The following is an 18,112-nucleotide window of genomic DNA, read 5'->3' as shown; positions in this document are numbered from 1 at the left end:
TAGCTGCTATGGTTACGGTGGTATCGTGGATTCCTTCACTGTTGCTTCAGGAATTCCTTAGGAGATTGTGCTAGAAACAATTAATGTCAGATGCTCAAGAGGAGATGCTTCTAGTGGTTCTGCTGCTGACAAGGCGCTAGGAGGAGGCTTTCAGGACTCAGCAGCAACATGATGTTTTATTAGGCCCCTGCGTTATGGCCTCCTAAGATCCCAGTCTGATGGTAGTATATGCAAGAAACCTCAGATCTTAAAGGCATCTTCCTTAAGACTGACGTGTGCTATAGTCAGTCACTTGGTACATGAGGGAGGTGACCTAGAAAAAAAAGGCTACGACAGTGCTGTCCGCATGTGGCTACACATTAGAATCACCTGGAGAGCTTTTACAATCCCAGTGCCCAAGTCACACCCCATACAAATTAAATCACAATGTCTGGAGTGAGAGCCAGGTACCACTAATTTTTTAAAGACCCCTAGCTGATTTCAGTGTGCAGTAAATTTTGCAGTCAATAGGCTAGCTAATGATTTGTCCAAGATCACACAGCTGGGGACAGGAACTTACCATGGTTCAACTCCACTGTTTTTAGCTAAAACCGACCCTTGCCCTAAAAATGAAGGATGAGTAGACATAGTATCTTTCACAATTGCCCTTCAAGGTGAATATGTAGCCCCAGTTCATTAGTGAAGAATATGAGTGTGTTTCCGGTTGGCCTTGTTACATGTGGAAGGAGGCCTTCCGGTAGTGCTCACACCAGCTGTTGGACATGTAGTGACGTTCATTCAACAAGTGTCTGTGGAGGGCCTACCGTGTACCAGGCTTGTCCTAGGCTGTATCAATAAACGGTGAACAAGGAACGTAAGGGTTTTCCCTCCCAGAGCTTATCAGCTAATGAAGGACCCAATGGCATAATTCAGTGATTCCAACACTTTAGGGTTAAGAGTGTAAAGGGAACTTATTTTATTCATTTGCACTGGGCCTTGTTTCTTCAAGAGGATTTGTGGCAGCAAACACACATAATGAAGTTGTTAGAATATAAATAAGAAACAGAAATCAAGACTAGGGAAAATATAAATAAGAGTAGAGAGTCAAGAACAGAAGAAGAAAAATTTTAAATTATGCAAGTCATAAGGATCCACTTGGGCTGAACCTCAAATTTGGCATTAAGTGTCCTGGCAGCCATATTAAAAAGGAAACTATGGTTAGTTATAAAGTTCTTGTTGTCAGAAAGAAAAAAAAAATACCATTTCCTCAGGGAAGGAAAGGCTTTCCTAACAACTTGGCTCTTGAGGAGATGTCTAATGTGGAGCTTCACACAGTCTCCTATAGCGACTGCAAAAAATGGATTTTATAACAGTGCCTTGCAGACCCTGCAATAAAAGTGAGGATATAAAACAAAAATGCGATTTAATAAATCTATTTCTGTCATGAGTAGGTGATCAGAAGTAAGTTGATTTGGGCCAAATATATGTCCAGATGAACCTACGACTGGAAGGTGCAGTGCCTGGGGGATACCCTTATAACAGTCTTCATAGTTTCTCTCTACTGGGATTTCCATAGGCATACGGTTATATTTTTCATTTTCTGGGGTCGAGTTGAAGGGTAAGTGTTCCATGTTGTGGATAATGGAATAGTTTTTACCAGGGGTCAGCAAACAGTTTCTGTAAAGGGGCAGATAGTAAATATTTTAGCCCTTGTGGGCCAGACGATCTCTGTCATAACAATTCAGTGCTGCAGTTGTAACACAAAAGCAGCCACAGACAACACATAAGTGCACGGGCATGTCTGTGTTCCAGTAAAGCCTGATTTATAAAAACAGGTGGCAGGTCAAATTTGGCTGACAAACTATATTGCCAACCGCTGGTTTAACCTAAAAAATTTTCTAAAGCCAAGTATATTATTGGTATTCTTTTGTTGGAATTATGGAACATTTCGAAACTTGGCAAGTCTTGGTCAGTGGTTACTTTGGCCTTATTATTTAGTTGATAGCAGGTGATGATACATGCTGGAGAGAACATGGTTCATGTTGAGGTTACAAATTCATTCAGCTCATTGGCACAACATGCAGACCCCAAAGCAATCCAGTACAACTATTCACACATCCAAGTGACGCTCAGCAGACACGGAACCACGGTCGTTGCAGCAGAGAGCTGGGCTGGGTCTAAACATTTTTTGTTCCATGTGGAGAAGGAGAATTGTTATGGTCTTCACTGGGAGGTCTCACAAAGCAACATGGATTCTCTGTTAAGATCTCATGGTTCCTTAGGGCAGAGAGAAGACACTGGATTATTTCCAGCAGGCTGATGTGTGCTATTCACTCTCTTATCATCTTTTCGAGTGCAAAATCTATTCCAGGCTACCCGATACAGAGTCTAACCAACCTTCCATGAGTACAGCCAAAGATATGGCTACACTCAGTGAAAAAACAAAACAAAACAAAACATGATTTCACTGTAAAAGGGGCTTAGCTATGAGCAGATAATACATGTTGAAGGTTTATCATGGCCTGAATTCTTAAGTACCCCCCACTGGCCATAAACTAATCTGGGAAGTCAATTGTGTAATGGAGCTACTTTAAAGGGTTAAGTCTGGGAAGTCCTCAGAAGAGGTGGCTTCAAGTGATTTAGTATCTGCAACAACAGGCGCTTAAGGCTTCGGCCTTAAAGTCTGTAAAAACATGACTGTGGGGCTTCCCTGGTGGCGCAGTGGTTGAGAGTCTGCCTGCCAGTGCAGGGGACACGGGTTCAAGCCCTGGTCTGGGAAGATCCCACATGCCGCGGAGCAACTAGGCCCCTGAGCCACAACTACTGAGCCTGCGCGTCTGGAGCTTGTGCTCCGCAACAGGAGAGGCCACGATAGTGAGAGGCCCGTGCACTGCGATGAAGAGTGGTCCCCGCTCGCCGCAACTAGAGAAAGCCCTCGCACAGAAACGAGGACCCAACACAGCCAAAAATAAATAAATTAATTAATTAAAAAAAATTTTAAATATATATATATATATAGAAACATGGCTGTGAATATAATGGTGGAACCAACCTTTGGGGCTTCATTGTCAGTCTGAACAGAATTTGGTATACCATACTTTCTGGATAGCAGGGAATTGTTTTGTTAGCTCTGTTGGGAATTTCCTAACTATTCACTTCTCCAGCAGCATAAGGTGGTTAAGAAAATAATTTTGCTCGTTGTGATAGAATATTTCAGGCTTATGGAGAGCAAATACTGTCTTTATCTTCATATACCCAGGGCTTAGCCCCATACCAGATCCCTAAGGGTTGCTGTAGAACGTGTGCCTAATGAATGAATCCCAGACAAAATCAACCTGTTTGCGTAGCTAGTGTCACAGAGTGATGGGCTGCCAGGAAAGGACATAGCTCCTTTTCATTACACAAATTGTGGCAGACATTGAACCCTCCAAAAGAGACTAAGCTTTTTGTTTGGGTATTGGAACAAAGCATGCCTACACAACTTAAAAAGCAGAAAACCACACAGATGGAATCGTAGTGTTTCCCAGCAGATATCACCAGATGGGGGAGGGAGTAAGAGATTAGCGATCAAGTTCACGTGGCATGTATGAATATTTTTAATAATGCTATTCTTAACAAGCAGGATTTGAGGCCAGAGACGTTTCCAGGGTAAATTTCTTAGGGAAAATGACTGGTATCAAAGTTGCCTGAGACTTCTATTTTTTAGGAAGTAACAAGTGACCAGACATATTATTTTGTTCCCGGCTCTCTTTCTTCTCGCCCCTGCCAGTATGCTTATTTATAACAATAACTTTCACAGTTGCCTTAAGGAAACCAATTTCCTTCAACAGAAGTCACAACATGATCTTACAGTCATACTTTTTTTTTTTTTTTTTTGTGGTACGCAGGCCTGTCACTGTTGTGGCCTCTCCCGTTGCGGAGCACAGGCTCCGGACGCGCAGGCTCAGCGGCCATGGCTCACGGGCCCAGCCGCTCCGCGGCATGTGGGATCTTCCCGAACCGGGGCACAAACCCATGTCCCCTGCATCGGCAGGAGGACTCTCAACCACTGCGCCACCAGGGAAGCCCCAGTCATACTTTTTAAAATGTTGCTGCCACTAATGAGAAGAGATGCATAGAGAATAGTGACGTTCCGAGCCAAAAATCAAATCCTGGGCAGCAGTGTGAGGTGCTGCCACAGCTCTGCCCCGACCCCACCCTGGTGGCCAGGTCTTACCAGTAGGAAGGAAGGAGAGAACCAAGAGGATGAGGACGTACACAGAAACCCTCAGAACCCGGCAGATGCTCCAGCCCTGAGCATTTCATTGTAGGCTTCCATGGCTACCAGAGGAATGTGGGAATGAGGACAGAAACAGAGCAGAACTTAAGCAAAGTCTAACATCATGTGGGGGTAGATTTAACACGGGTAATTTGTCATACTGTAATAGATAAATTGCCTACCTGACTGCATTCAGCAGGTTCATAAGGGACAAACTTTGGCCCCAGGGACGTTTATTTATTTTTTAAACATCTTTATTGGAGTATAATTGCTTTACAATGTTGTGTTAGTTTCTGCTATATAACAAAGTGAATCAGCCATATGCACATGTATATCCCCATATCCCTTCCCTCTTGCATCTCCCTCCCACCCTCCCTATCCCACCCCTCTAGGTGGGCACAAAGCACTGGCTCATCTCCCTGTGCTATGTGGCTGCTTCCCACTAGCTATCTATTTTACATTTGGTAGCGTATATATGTCCGTGCCACTCTCTCACTTCATCCCAGCTTCCCCTTCCCCTTCCCCATGTCCTCAAGTCCATTCTCTATGTCTGTGTCTTTATTCCTGTCCTACCCCTAGGTTCTTCAGAACCAATTTTTTGTTTTGAGATTCTATATATATGTGTTAGCAAACGGTATTTGTTTTTCTCCTTCTGACTTACTTCACTCCATATGACAGACTCTAGGTCCATCCAGCTCACTACAAATAACTCAATTTCATTTCTTTTTATGGCTGAGTAATATTCCATTGTATATATGTGCCACATCTTCTTTATCCATTCATCTGTCGATGGACACTTAGGTTGTTTCCATGGCCTGGCTATTGTAAATAGAGCTGCAATGAACATTGTGGTACATAACTCTTTTTGAATTATGGTTTTCACAGGGTATATGCCCAGTAGTGGGATTGCTGGGTCATGTGGTAGTTCTATTTTTAGTTTTTTAGGGAACCTCCATACTGTCTCCATAGCGGCTGTATGAATTTACATTCCCACCAACAGTGCAAGAGCGTTCCCTTTATTCCACACCCTCTCCAGCATTTATTGTTTCTAGATTTTTTGATGATGGCCATTCTGACTGGTGTGAGGTGATACCTCATTGTAGGTTTGATTTGCATTTCTCTGATGATTAGTGATGTTGAGCATTCTTTCATGTGTTTGTTGGCAATCTGTATATCTTCTTTGGAGAAATGTCTATTTAGGTCTTCTGCCCATTTCTGCATTGGGTTGTTTGTTTTTTACTATTGAGCTGCATGAGCTGTTTTGTATATTTTAGAGATTAATCCTTCGTCAGCTGCTTCATTTGTAAATATTTTCTTCCATTCTGAGGGTTGTCTTTTCATCTTGTTTATGGTTTCCTTTGCTGTGCAAAAGCTTTTAAGTTTCATTAGGGCCCATTTGTTTATTTTTGTTTTTATTTCCATTTCTCTACGAGGTGAGTCAAAAAGGATCTTGCTGTGATTTATGTCATAGAGTGTTCTGCCTGTGTTTTCCTCTAAGAGTTTTATAGTGTCTGGCCTTACATTTAGGTCTTTAATCCATTTTGAGTTTTTTTTTTTACATTTTTTTCTATTTATTTATTTATTTATTTACATCTTCATTGGAGTATAATTGCTTTACAATGGTGTGTTAGTTTCTGCTTTATAACAAAGTGAATCAGCTATACATATACATATGTCCCCATATCTCTTCCCTCTTGCGTCTCCCTCCCTCCCACCCTCCCTATCCCACCCCTCCAGGCGGTCACAAAGCACTGAGCTGATCTCTCTGTGCTATGCGGCTGCTTCCCACTAGCTATCTACCTTACGTTTGGTAGTGTATATATGTCCATGCCTCTCTCTCGCTTTGTTACAGCTTACCCTTCCCCCTCCCCATATCCTCAAGTCCATTCTCTAGTAGGTCTGTGTCTTTATTCCTGTCTTATCCCTAGGTTCTTCATGACATTTTTTTTTCTTAAATTCCATATATATGTGTTAGCATACGGTATTTGTCTTTCTCTTTCTGACTTACTTCACTCTGTATGACAGACTCTAGGTCTATCCACCTCATTACAAATAGCTCAATTTCATTTCTTTTTATGGCTGAGTAATGTTCCGTTGTATATATGTGCCACATCTTCTTTATCCATTCATCTGATGATGGACACTTGGGTTGTTTCCATCTCCGGGCTATTGTAAATAGAGCTGCAATGAACATTTTGGTACATGAGTCTTTTTGAATTATGGTTTTCTCAGGGTATATGCACAGTAGTGGGATTGCTGGGTCATATGGTAGTTCTATTTGTAGCTTTTTAAGGAACCTCCATACTGTTCTCCATAGTGGCTGTACCAATTCACATTCCCACCAGCAGTGCAAGAGTGTTCCCCTTTCTCCACACCCTCTCCAGCATTTATTGTTTCTAGATTTTTTGATGATGACCATTCTGACTGGTGTGAGATGATATCTCATGGTAGTTTTGATTTGCATTTCTCTAATAATTAATGATGTTGAGCATTCTTTCATGTGTTTGTTGGCAGTCTGTATATCTTCTTTGGAGAAATGTCTATTTAGGTCTTCTGCCCATTTTTGGATTGGGTTGTTTGTTTGTTTGTTATTGAGCTGCATGAGCTGCTTATAAATTTTGGAGATTAATCCTTTGTCAGTTGCTTCATTTGCAAATATTTTCTCCCATTCTGAGGGTTATCTTTTCATCTTGTTTATGGTTTCCTTTGCTGTGCAAAAGCTTTGAAATTTCATTAGGTCTCATTTGTTTATTTTTGTTTTTATTTCCATTTCTCTAGGAGGTGGGTCAAAAAGGATCTTGCTGTGATTTGTGTCATAGAGTGTTCTGCCTATGTTTTCCTCTACGAGTTTGATAGTTTCTGGCCTTACATTTAGGTCTTTAATCCATCTTGAGCTTACTTTTGTGTATGGTGTTAGGGAGTGATCTAATCTCATACTTTGACATGTACCTGTCCAGTTTTCCCAGCACCACTTATTGAAGAGGCTGTCCTTTCTCCACTGTACTTTCCTGCCTCCTTTATCAAAGATAAGGTGACCATATGTGCGTGGGTTTATCTCTGGGCTTTCTATCCTGTTCCATTGATCTATCTTTCTGTTTTTGTGCCAGTACCATACTGTCTTGATTACTGTAGCTTTGTAGTATAGTCTGAAGTCAGGGAGCCTGATTCCTCCAGCTCCGTTTTTCGTTCTCAAGATTGCTTTGGCTATTCGGGGTCTTTTGTGTTTCCATACAAATTGTGAACTTTTTTGTTCTAGTTCTGTGAAAAATGCCAGTGGTAGTTTGATAGGGATTGCATTGAATCTGTAGATTGCTTTGGGTAGTATAGTCATTTTCACAATGTTGATTCTTCCAATCCAAGAGCATAGTATATATCTCCATCTGTTTGTATCATCTTTCATTTCTTTCATCAATGTCTTACAGTTTTCTGCATACAGGTCTTTTGTCTCATTACATAGGTTTATTCCTAGGTATTACCCCAGGGACATTTATTAAATATCACCCCATCCTTGTTACCTTTACCGCTTTCTGATTTCTGCATCACCAGACCAAGGGATCTTGAGCATCTGTTCATAGTTTTGCTCCTAACCCTCCCCCAACATGAACCAGAAGGCAACAGAAATAGAATAGAGACAAATAGATAACCTTAAGTAACTTCTAGGTTTACCTCACTGTCCTGTTTGGTGCATGTAGAGAGCCAATTATAAACTGTCACAATGCCGAGCATCTTTGGATGATAAGAATACACTAATCTCCAAGGTCGGTATTCGTCATTTTTAGCTGTGTATTCATTTGTTCACTGATCCATCCTTTGATATTCTTGCTCTTAGGGCCTGAGGATCATTTTCTCAGATGCATCTCGGCTCATCTTCCGGCTCAGTTCCTCCAGTGGTGTGCGGGCCACCATCAGACTGTATGCAGAAAGCTATGAGAGGGATCCCAGTGGTCATGACCAGGAGCCCCAGGTACCTGAACGGAGCTGTGCTCTCAGCACTGTGTGTCTTACTGCTCCTGGAAAACTTAAGGAGCGTTAGTGGGGGTGATTTGACTTTCTAGAGAGGTGTATTGATAGCTCCAGCTATCAAGGACAAACTGCGAGTGACTCTAAGCAGATTTAACTCATTTATTGCAGTGTTTGAAACAGAAAAATTGCTCTCAAGCATCTATGAGTTTAGACCAGCATTTCCGAAACCACTTGCCTCTCTTGACTGTTCTGCAGTTTGTTGATTGTGGTAACCTCAAGAGAGGCACCTTGTATACACCAGTTAAGGAAATTTTGAGTTTAGAGTCAAGCGGGTCAAACTCTTTAGAGCCTTGTCTATACTCATGTAAATGATGGGTTCCCAAGTGTTCGGAAAACTCTGGGTTGGACCATGTCCGTGAGGTGCCACTATAGATGCTACCCAGGGCTTCCTCTCTGAGGTTGCTGCATGGCCCACTGTGAGAGGAGGGGCCATGGCTGGTCTGAATTTAAAGTGAAGGGAGGACTCTGACACAGCTGGGCTGGCCTGTGTATGGCAGAGCCCCCTCAAGCTGTCAGCACAGAGCTAATTAAAAACTCACTTAGAAAAGCAACAGCACAACCATATCCTCACCCCCATATTCGTTAAAGCTCCCGGCAACATTACTGAATACCAGAAAGTACCCATTATAATGCTGGGCACTTCCATCTACACTGCTAGCTGCCCCTCCCTGCCTTGGTCTCTAGTTCAGCCTGGGTTTTGAGGCAGAGTCCTTGAGGAAATGGTTCCTTGAGATGAAACCATTGGTTCCATCTGCAGTGCTTCTTTTGTGGAGAAGTAGAGAAGCAAAGAAAAACTCACTGCTTCTCAGTGTAGAGTTGCCCAGGATTCTCAGGTATCATTTGCCAAAGTTGCTCCATGGATGGAATAAGATACCAGGGAGGGTTATCTTTCTTTGTAAGTAATGTAGTGGTTTTTGTTTTTGTTTTTAATGGTATCTTTCTTTCGAGGGTCTCAAAGAACTTGATGAAAATGGTACCATAGAACCTTACACCTGACTCTGTAACCAGTGGATCTATCTGGAGTAAAATTACCCCAGATGGGGAAGAAGAGGCCTGGGAGGCCTCTGTTGTCAGGGTCACTGAGAGTGTGAAGGGGCAGAGCACGAAGCCAGCATTGAGACTTTGGCCTTTCCTTCTCAGGATCCCAGGCTCTCCACGCAGGGATGTGCCACGCTCTGCCAGCATAATTTGTTACTGAGTATATTTCACCCCAGATAGTACCAAATCATGCAAGAATTGGAGGCTAACACTGTCTTTCCGTATAAAACTCTTCTACATCTCATGTTGGGAAGTGAGATTAAAGCAAGGGCCTGAAAGTCCAGAGCTACGTACAGGGTGAGGAATGATATTCCTGGCCTCACCAACTCTGACTCACTCTGATTCGAGGCTATTTTTTCCTCAACATTCCTTTCCCTATTTGCACGGGGTAAGTGGTTATGATGTTTTCTTATTTACCTTTGCACTAACTGCAGAAGTATGTCCAAGCCATTAGACACATGTAAAAATACCCTATACACATATGAGTCTCTCTCTGAGGTGGTCCCCAAAGGCCAAGTGGTACCACTTTGTTTTTAAGGTTTACTTTGAAGTTGAAAACCACCACAGGTCTGCTGCTAGAAGGTTGTGTGGTAAGTATATACGTCAAAGAAACCATAAGTAATGCTGGTTATAATCGCCATTGCTGTGTATTTCCCATCCTGTTGGTTTAAAGTTTGCCACTTTGAATGGTTGGGAAATCCCTTCACTGATAGGGCTCTTCTTCTGATCGCTGGTATTCCTTCCCTTTGTAACCCTAAGTGAGGGTTTTGCCGGACGTAGCTAGGTGGGCCTCAGAATATTTAGCTTATGATCTAGCTAAAAATTTTAGATGAAAATAGAACGCCTTGTTCAAAGACCAGACATCACTGGCTCATCATCTTAAGCCGTACTGTGTAATATATTTCAGTCAAGATACAATTTAGAGTAAGATTTTAAAAGGCATCTAAACCCCTAAGGAAGAGGAAGCAGCATCTCTCAATAGGCCCACCTGTCTCAATTACTGCTGAACTGTCCCTAGGCATCTAAGTTTAACCACTGGGGGGCCTCCTTCCAGCACTGCTTTCCAGGACCACCTGCTTCTGCCTTCCAAGAGCTCTGGAAGGAAAAGCCTGTGGTTAACTGTTAACAGAGATCAAAGATAAGGCCTTCTGCTCAAGCTGCTAATATTATTATTGGTCCAGGGCCTGACAGGGCAACACCAGCGTGTGGTGCTTTCTTAGCTACAGAGACCTCTTCCACCTTTTTATTATTTTTTTAAATTAATTAATTAACTTATATTTGGCTGTGTTGGGTCTTCATTGCTGTGCACGGGCTTTCTCTAGTTGCTGTGAGCAGGGGCTACTTTTTGTTGCGGTGCGCGGGGCTTCTCATTGCGGTGGCTTCTCTTGTTGCAGAGCACGAGCTCTAGGCACGCGGGCTCAGTGGTTGTGGCTCACTGGCTCTAGAGCGCAGGCTCAGTAGTTGTGGTGCACGGGCTTAGTTGCTCTGCGGCATGTGGCATCTTCCCAGACCAGGGCTCGAACCCGTGTCCCCTGCATTGGCAGGCAGATTCTCAACCACTGCGCCACCAGAGAAGTCCCTCTTCCACCTTTTTAGCTTGTTCTGACTCAGAGCCCAGAAAGCAGCGAACAGATCCCTCCCCACACACACTCCCACTTGCACTCAGAAGCCCATAAAAGTACGTCTCTGGTCTATAGAGATTCCATTGATAATCTTATTCTAATGCAACAGGTATTTTTGACTGTTTTACCCACGCTAACAAGTTATTTAACAAGAAGACTCCCTTATTACTGTTATTTAACAAGAGTTCCCTTTAACTAGCTTATCAGCATCTGGCTCTTCTACTTTGCACATGGATAGTTTCTTTTCCAGACACTTTAGACACATGTGAACAGAACATGTTTTAAACATTTATACTGTGGTTGCCTTGTGGAAGTATTCATAGCTATCCTAGTGATGCAACTAGGAAAACTTGTGATACAATCTATATGCACGTAAGTCTCTACTCCTGAGTGTAGATTTTCCATTTGAGTACTTTTGTCTAACAGTGATTATGCTATTTGTCTTAAGCTGATGTAAAATAATTTCTTATCTACATCAGAAAGTATTTTTTAAAAAATTCTGTTCATGTGCACCTAAGAATTGGTGGTGAGGGGAGGAAGGGGGGGAGGGCTCTGATGAGTTGCAGAGGTGCTTGCCTTGCCCTCACCCTGTGTCCTTGGTAAATTAGGAAGGAAAGCTTCCAAGGCCTATTTCTTGGAGATGACACAGTTTTCAAAATACAAGCTTACTTTAATTTTACTGGCAATCAGTAGGCCTTCCATGAGCCCTCACACCAGCTGGGAATAATTTGGAAAAAGGGATGAGCCAAAAGAATTTAAATTCACAGGTAACCAGAAACAGTCCAGTTATTTCCATTTTCTTTCCCACCAAGCTTATTAGCAGGACCGCTAAATTCACTTTTTTTCACCTTCTTTCCTTGTCCCTTTGAGCCTGAGGGTGGAATAGCTAATAAACAATAAAAGATCCAAAAGGAAAAGGAAGGAGAAGTTTAGCTAAGGCCTGGGGTAATCACAGGCTGATAATCAGTTCCCTGCTAATCAGCAGTTGGCTTTGGAGCTATAATTGCAGATTGTAACCGTGCTCCACCCCATCCAGCCCCTGGAAGGAGACTGATCTTCTCTAACCCTCCTTACAAATTGAGGGAATTTATGTATGTATTTCTGATAAGCTGTACATACAACACCTTAAAAACTAATATCTAAGCACCAGAAGTCTCTCTACACTGGATTCCTCTGTCAAACCAAAGGCCATCTGGTGTTTTGTCCTAGCTGTTCTTATTTTGACTTTATAATCCAGCAATATAAAGCCCAGAGCCCTTTTGTACTATGCTGGGAGAGCATATAATTTATCTTCTAAACCACGGTACTTCTGAGAGTGAAAGGGGGCACTGATCCCAGATAAACAGCTGGTTACTCTAGCTACACACCTTCTTGCTCTCTGAGATCTGCACACCTCTTTGGAGACGGGTTTCTAAGAGCGTCAGCAATATAAACCCAGTAGTACAGAGAGAGCAGGCCAGGAAGGGAAGAGTTAGATCAGTGGTTCTAACCCGAACTGCACAGCAGAACCATTTGGGGGCCTTGGTGAGGATAACCCGCGGGCCCACTCTCAGAGATTGACTTTAATTATTCCGCCTGGACTTATAGTTTTAAAAAGCTACCCAGATGATTCTGATTAGCCGAGTGCGTCTCAGACTTTAAGGTGTGTATGAATCACCTGGAGATCTTATCAAGATGAAGATTCTGACTCAGGTTTGGGGAAGCCTGGAGAGTCTGCATTTCTAGCAAGCCCCAAGGCATATTGTGCTGCTGGTACAGGGGCAGCACTTGAACAGCTAAGAGTTAGATGAACTGTGAAGCCCTAAAAACAGGACCTTGAAAAAAAAATTTTAAGGGGGAAATTTGATTTTTATTTAGATATTTTTTCCATTTTCAGAATTAAACTTTTTTTAAAAAAATTAAAGTATATTTGATCGACCTTGAAATCTTTAAAATGGTCGAAGGGGCAACACCTGTTTTTAGTGCCCTTGCAGGCATGGGCCGCTGTCCTCTAGACTTCCCAGTTGCCCGGTGGACTCCACGTGAATGTCTTGTAGGTCTTTCCAACTTGACGCCTGCCAGCACTCTGCTCCCCTCCCCCACCAAACCCTGCTTCTTTCAGTGTCTTCTTCATCTCAGTAAATGGCAGTTTCATCCTTCCAGTAGGTTCGGCCAGAAATCTAAGATTCATCCTTGACTCCTTTCTTTCTCTCCTACCCCACATCCAAGAGCAAATCCTATCAACTTGACCTTCAGAACACAACCAGAGCCTGACCCCGACTTACCAGCCTCCTTCCTTCCAGTCTTGCCCACTCCCTTGCCCACACCCTAGTCTCAGCACAGCAACCAGAAGACTTTTTTAAAAAACATGTTAGATCACCTCATGACTCTGAAATCCTCCAGTGGGTCCCCAGCTCACTCAGAGAAGAGCCGAAACCCTTCCTGTGGTCTCAGACGCAACTGGAAATGGCCCCTTTTCTCCCTCTGACTTCACCTCCTACCTCTCATCCTGTTTCTCTCTCCACTGCAGCCATTGTTTGGTGAACATGCCAAGAATACTCTGCCTCATGGCACTTAACAGTGGCTGTTCCCTCTGCCTGGAATGCTTTTCCCTCTGATATCTGCATGGCCTTCCCCCTCACTCCTCAGTGAGGGTTACCCTGGCCACTCTACATAAAATAGCCCTCATACCCGAGTGCGACTTAACTCCCTTGCCCTGCTTTACTTTTCTCCATAGTACATAGTCCCGTCACATATATATTTACTTGTTTATTTGTTTTATTGTCTGTCTCCACCCAGTAGAATAAAACACCAGGAGGCCAGCGCTTAGTTTTTTTTCACTGTATCCCTAATGCACAGAATACCACCTGGCATACGGTAAATGTCCAGTACAATTTTGCCAAATGAACGAAAATACAAACAGTCCCCGACTTATCATGGTTCAACTTGATTTTTCTACTTTTTGATGGTGTGAAAGTAATTAAGCATTCAGTAGAAACCGTACTTCTAATTTTGATCTTTTCCTGGGTTAGCGATATGTGGTCCCATACTCTCTGGTGATGCTGGACAGCAGCACTGAGCCACAGCTCCTGGTCAGCCCCACAATCTCAAAGGAAAACAACCAATGGATACACTTACAACCACTCTGTATCCCTACAACCGTTCTGATTTTCACTTCAGTACAGTATTCAATAAATTACATGAGCCATTCAATACTTTATTATAAAATAGTCTTTGTGTTAGATGAATTTGCCCCACTGTAAGCTAATGTAAGTGTTCTGAGCACGTTTAAGGTAGGCTAGGCTAAGCTAAGGTGTTCCTTATGTTAGGTGTGTTAAATGCATTTCTGACTTACAGTATTTTCAGCTTAAGATGGGTTTATCAGGAGGTTACCCATCGTAAATCAAGGAAGATCTATATTCAGTGTTAATTGCTTTGCAATATCTCACGCTGATTATATCACACAGGAAACTGTACTCAGTATGAACCTTGGTGCTACCATCAGGTTTTCTTCTGTGATTGAGGGTTTGAATAAAACCAGTTGTCATTTTTAAGGTCTACAATGTGCCAGGCACCATTCTACATATTGGGTTGGCCAAAAGGTGCGTTCTACATATTGGGTTGGCCCAAAGGGCAAAACATTGTATGGAAAAACCCAGACACACTTTTTGGCCAACCCAGTATTTTAGATGTATCCAATATTTTATTAATGGTTCCAGTGGCCCCCAGAGTGGAATTATCGTCCCGCTTTTGCAAGTGAGTAAACTGAGTCAGGGAACATTCAGTCCCACGGATCAGGTAAGGTCTGGATTGGAGATTCATACTAGGTCTTAATAAAACCCATGTTTTGAGGTCCTGAGGAGGTCCCGAGGAGAGAGAATTTCTTCTTACCTGTGCTTGAACCCAAGGTTGCACCTGGAGCCTCGGTTCAGTGTTACTGAGAGACTTTTTTCTCACACCAACAACCAATTCTCTGATTCTTAGCCACCAACTGGGTGTCTAACAGTTCAATTCAGTTGAGATTAACTACGTTGAGTTAGCCCAGACCCACAGGTTAAGGGCTCAGTCCCACAAGATTGCCCCCACTTCAGACACTAGCTGCAAATGGGCACCCAGGCTCCCCACATTTCCACCCATTTGACTACAAATTCAGGGGTTCCCATGATTTCCCCCTTAGGCTTGATAATTTGCTAGAATGACTCACAGAACCCAGAAAAGCACTTTACTTACTCTCAGTGATTTTTTATAGAGGATGCAACTCGAGGACAGCCCAATGGAAGAGGCAGGGCAAGGTACACAGGGAAGGGTGTTCAGAGTTCCACACCTTCTTCTGGTATGCTGCTGCCGGAGCGCCCTGAGGTCTTCGCCAGCTCAGAAGCTCTTTGAACCCTGTTGTTTAGGAGTTTTTGGAGGTTTCATTACCTAGGCACAATTGATTAAATCACTGAGTGTTCCTGATTGAACTCAGTCTCCAGCCCCTCCCCCTTCCTGGGACATGGGGGTTGGGTGGAGGGTTCCAATCCTCTCATCACCTGGTTGGTTCCTTGGGCTACAGTCCTCATCCTGATGCTGTCTGGGCTCTCACCAAGAGTCACTTCCTTAACATAAACTCAGGTATGGTTGAAACGGGCTTATTATGGCTTGACACTCCTGTCAGGAAATTCAAAGGATTTTGGAAGTTCTGTGCCAGGGACAAAGACCGAATCTATTCTTTATTATACTGCACGTACAAATGTTGATAACGGTGAGTGCTTTGAGAACAACCAGTTTTCTCCTCCTTAATTTGAATTAGCAATGAATAGGTTATTAAAAATTATTAAAAGAATAATGTTATAAATACATACCAGTTATGTTTTATAGCTAATAGGGATCTAAAGTAAGTGGTTAAAAAGTTGGAGAATAAAGTTAGATATTGAAATAATGGGCGTGTTGTGGAAAACTTGGAAATAGAATGGAATTCAGAAGTGACACATAGGGCTTCCCTGGTGGCGCAGTGGTTGAGAGTCTGCCTGCCGATGCAGGAGACACAGGTTCATGCCCTGGTCCGGGAAGATACCACATGCCGCGGAGCGGCTGGGCCCGTGAGCCGTGGCCGCTGAGCCTGCGCGTCCAGAGCCCGTGCTCCGCAACGGGGGAGGCCACAACAGTGAGAGGCCCGCGTACTGCAAAAAAAAAAAAAAGAAGTGACACATAAATGGACATTAACTTAGGCATTCAATTTTCATAACAAGATGAAAAAATATATATGTATATGTATGTATACATATGTGTGTGTTTATGTATGTATGTGTTTGTATATTTATATACACACATATATACACATGGTTTTGGAATCATACTACATAAATATATATCAAAAACAGTATGTCGTATTCAAAAAGAAAACCAGCACACAGATGTATTAATAGCCATACATGCAAGGAAAACCATGAAATACTTCATTTTTCTCTTCAGAGTTTAGTCTGTATTGCTGTAGTTTGGAGGTATGGGGGAGGGTGGAGTGATGCAGAGAGAGTTGAGAAGAGCAGCACGTGGTTAAAGGGTTGGGATGTAAACTCTATGGCCAAGTTGCAGAGCTGGCTCATTTTGCTTGAAAGAGAGGCGTGACCTGGAGGTCTTCAGGAATTTAAAGAATAATGTGATGCAGAGAAAGATGACCAGCTGTTCTCCATAACTGATGAATATGTAATTTGAGGAAATAAATTCAAGCTGAACTGGAAGTGATTCAGATTGCCTGTTAGAACAATTTCCCAACTTAAGATGGCTGGTTTGTGCTTTTCTAGAAGTCTCCATGACCACAAAGATTCAAATAATTTTTAAATATGGGCAAGGGTGGAAGGAACAGAGAAAGGTAACATTTCAACGTATTCTTCAGCCTAAAAATTTTGGTTCTGTGATTATTACTTTTTAAAAAAGAAAGAAAAGAAACAAATTCTGGTGAGGTGGGTTAGATTTCCCTCTAGTGGCCTAGAAAGGAATTTAGTACAACTGTTTTCACCAATCAGAGCCACTTGGAGCTGAATTAAAATTGAGAAAGAAGCAAACATGTATGGGTTTTCTTTATTTCTACTCATTTAGGTGAATTGCCCATTAAAAAAATGACAGGGCAAACAGTCCTTATTTTTCTTACTTGGATATTGAAATCTGGACTCACGCTCTGCTATTACTGTGGGTTGTTTTCCCTGGAACTGAGGGACCTTTCCTGGGATGGTCATCTGATGGGGTGTGATAAACTCCCTTGGGCTTGGAATTTGGCAGGTGTTTTGAAGGGGCTAGTGACTGTCGCAATCCAGGGCTGTTTAGGGTTTTGACGACAGTGCGCCTTTCCCTCTGCCTCTGCTGGGATCACAACTCCCTTTAAGGTACTGAGTGTGTGCTGGCTTGGGGCAGAGACTCACCCTGTCCCCCCACACTGTGGACATTCAGGGACTTGTGGGAAAGCGTGTGCCTTGATGACAGCTGGCTGTCACTCGTGTCAATCCCACAAATAGGGCCCATCTTAAATCCTCCTTTTTTTGCAGTATATGCAAAAAAGACCCTTGCTCCAAATCTTGTCAGACTGTCTTGATATTGCTAATTTATCCCAAGAACCTAGTGGTCTTAAGAAGTAGATCAGCTAAAAGTCATGCCTTGATCCTGGCTCTGGGTCAATTTTGAATTAAGGTTTACAGACCCAAAGCTCTGAAAACAAATTAGATTTCCTCTCCCCACGTCCCCACGTGTCATTCAAAATAAAAACAAAATCAGCTTTAAAAATAAAGGTAAGGAAATCTAACAAAACCTTGGTATTTTTTCTCCTTACAAGGCTATTATTTCGGCGCTTCTGCGTTATTGTGCCCAAAGCACATACTTAACCAGCTATTGGTTAACCTGGAGTCTTGCTGGATCTTGTTTACTCAGCCTGAAAAGGGAGCATGAGTGAATTTGCCTTGGTCACACAAGTACTAGTTAGTTAACTAGCAACTAACTAGTTGCTAGTTAGTCCCAGACTAACTAGCAAGTACAGAGGGTCACTGGCCATAACTCCTCTCGCCAGGTGAATGGGCTTGACAAGCTGTGGCCGGCACAATCTGGCTTTCCCAGCATCCTCTTTGTTCCAGCCCAGACGCACAGCACAACCAAGTTTCCATGCCTTTCAGCAGAAAGCTACTGAAGGCTCATAGGCTGGTGGTGATTCAGGCTTTCTTTGAATCAGTGCCCTTCTTTGGTGGAG

General features: G+C 42.9%; 1 protein-coding gene across 1 annotated transcript in view; it reads left to right on the top strand.

Annotated features, from left to right (window-relative positions):
* The window catches only part of PGM5 (phosphoglucomutase 5), a 186,510-nt gene that overhangs the window by 142,000 nt on the left and 26,398 nt on the right, over positions 1 to 18,112 (top strand). The window contains exon 10 of the mRNA XM_060155011.1: positions 8,067 to 8,201. Coding sequence (XP_060010994.1) covers positions 8,067 to 8,201 — 135 coding nt within the window. The remainder of the gene's footprint in view (positions 1 to 8,066; positions 8,202 to 18,112) is intronic.

This window comes from Lagenorhynchus albirostris, chromosome 7 (assembly GCF_949774975.1).
Source record: "Lagenorhynchus albirostris chromosome 7, mLagAlb1.1, whole genome shotgun sequence".
Taxonomy (NCBI): Eukaryota; Metazoa; Chordata; class Mammalia; order Artiodactyla; family Delphinidae; genus Lagenorhynchus; species Lagenorhynchus albirostris.
This window is presented reverse-complemented; position numbering and strand designations above follow the sequence as displayed.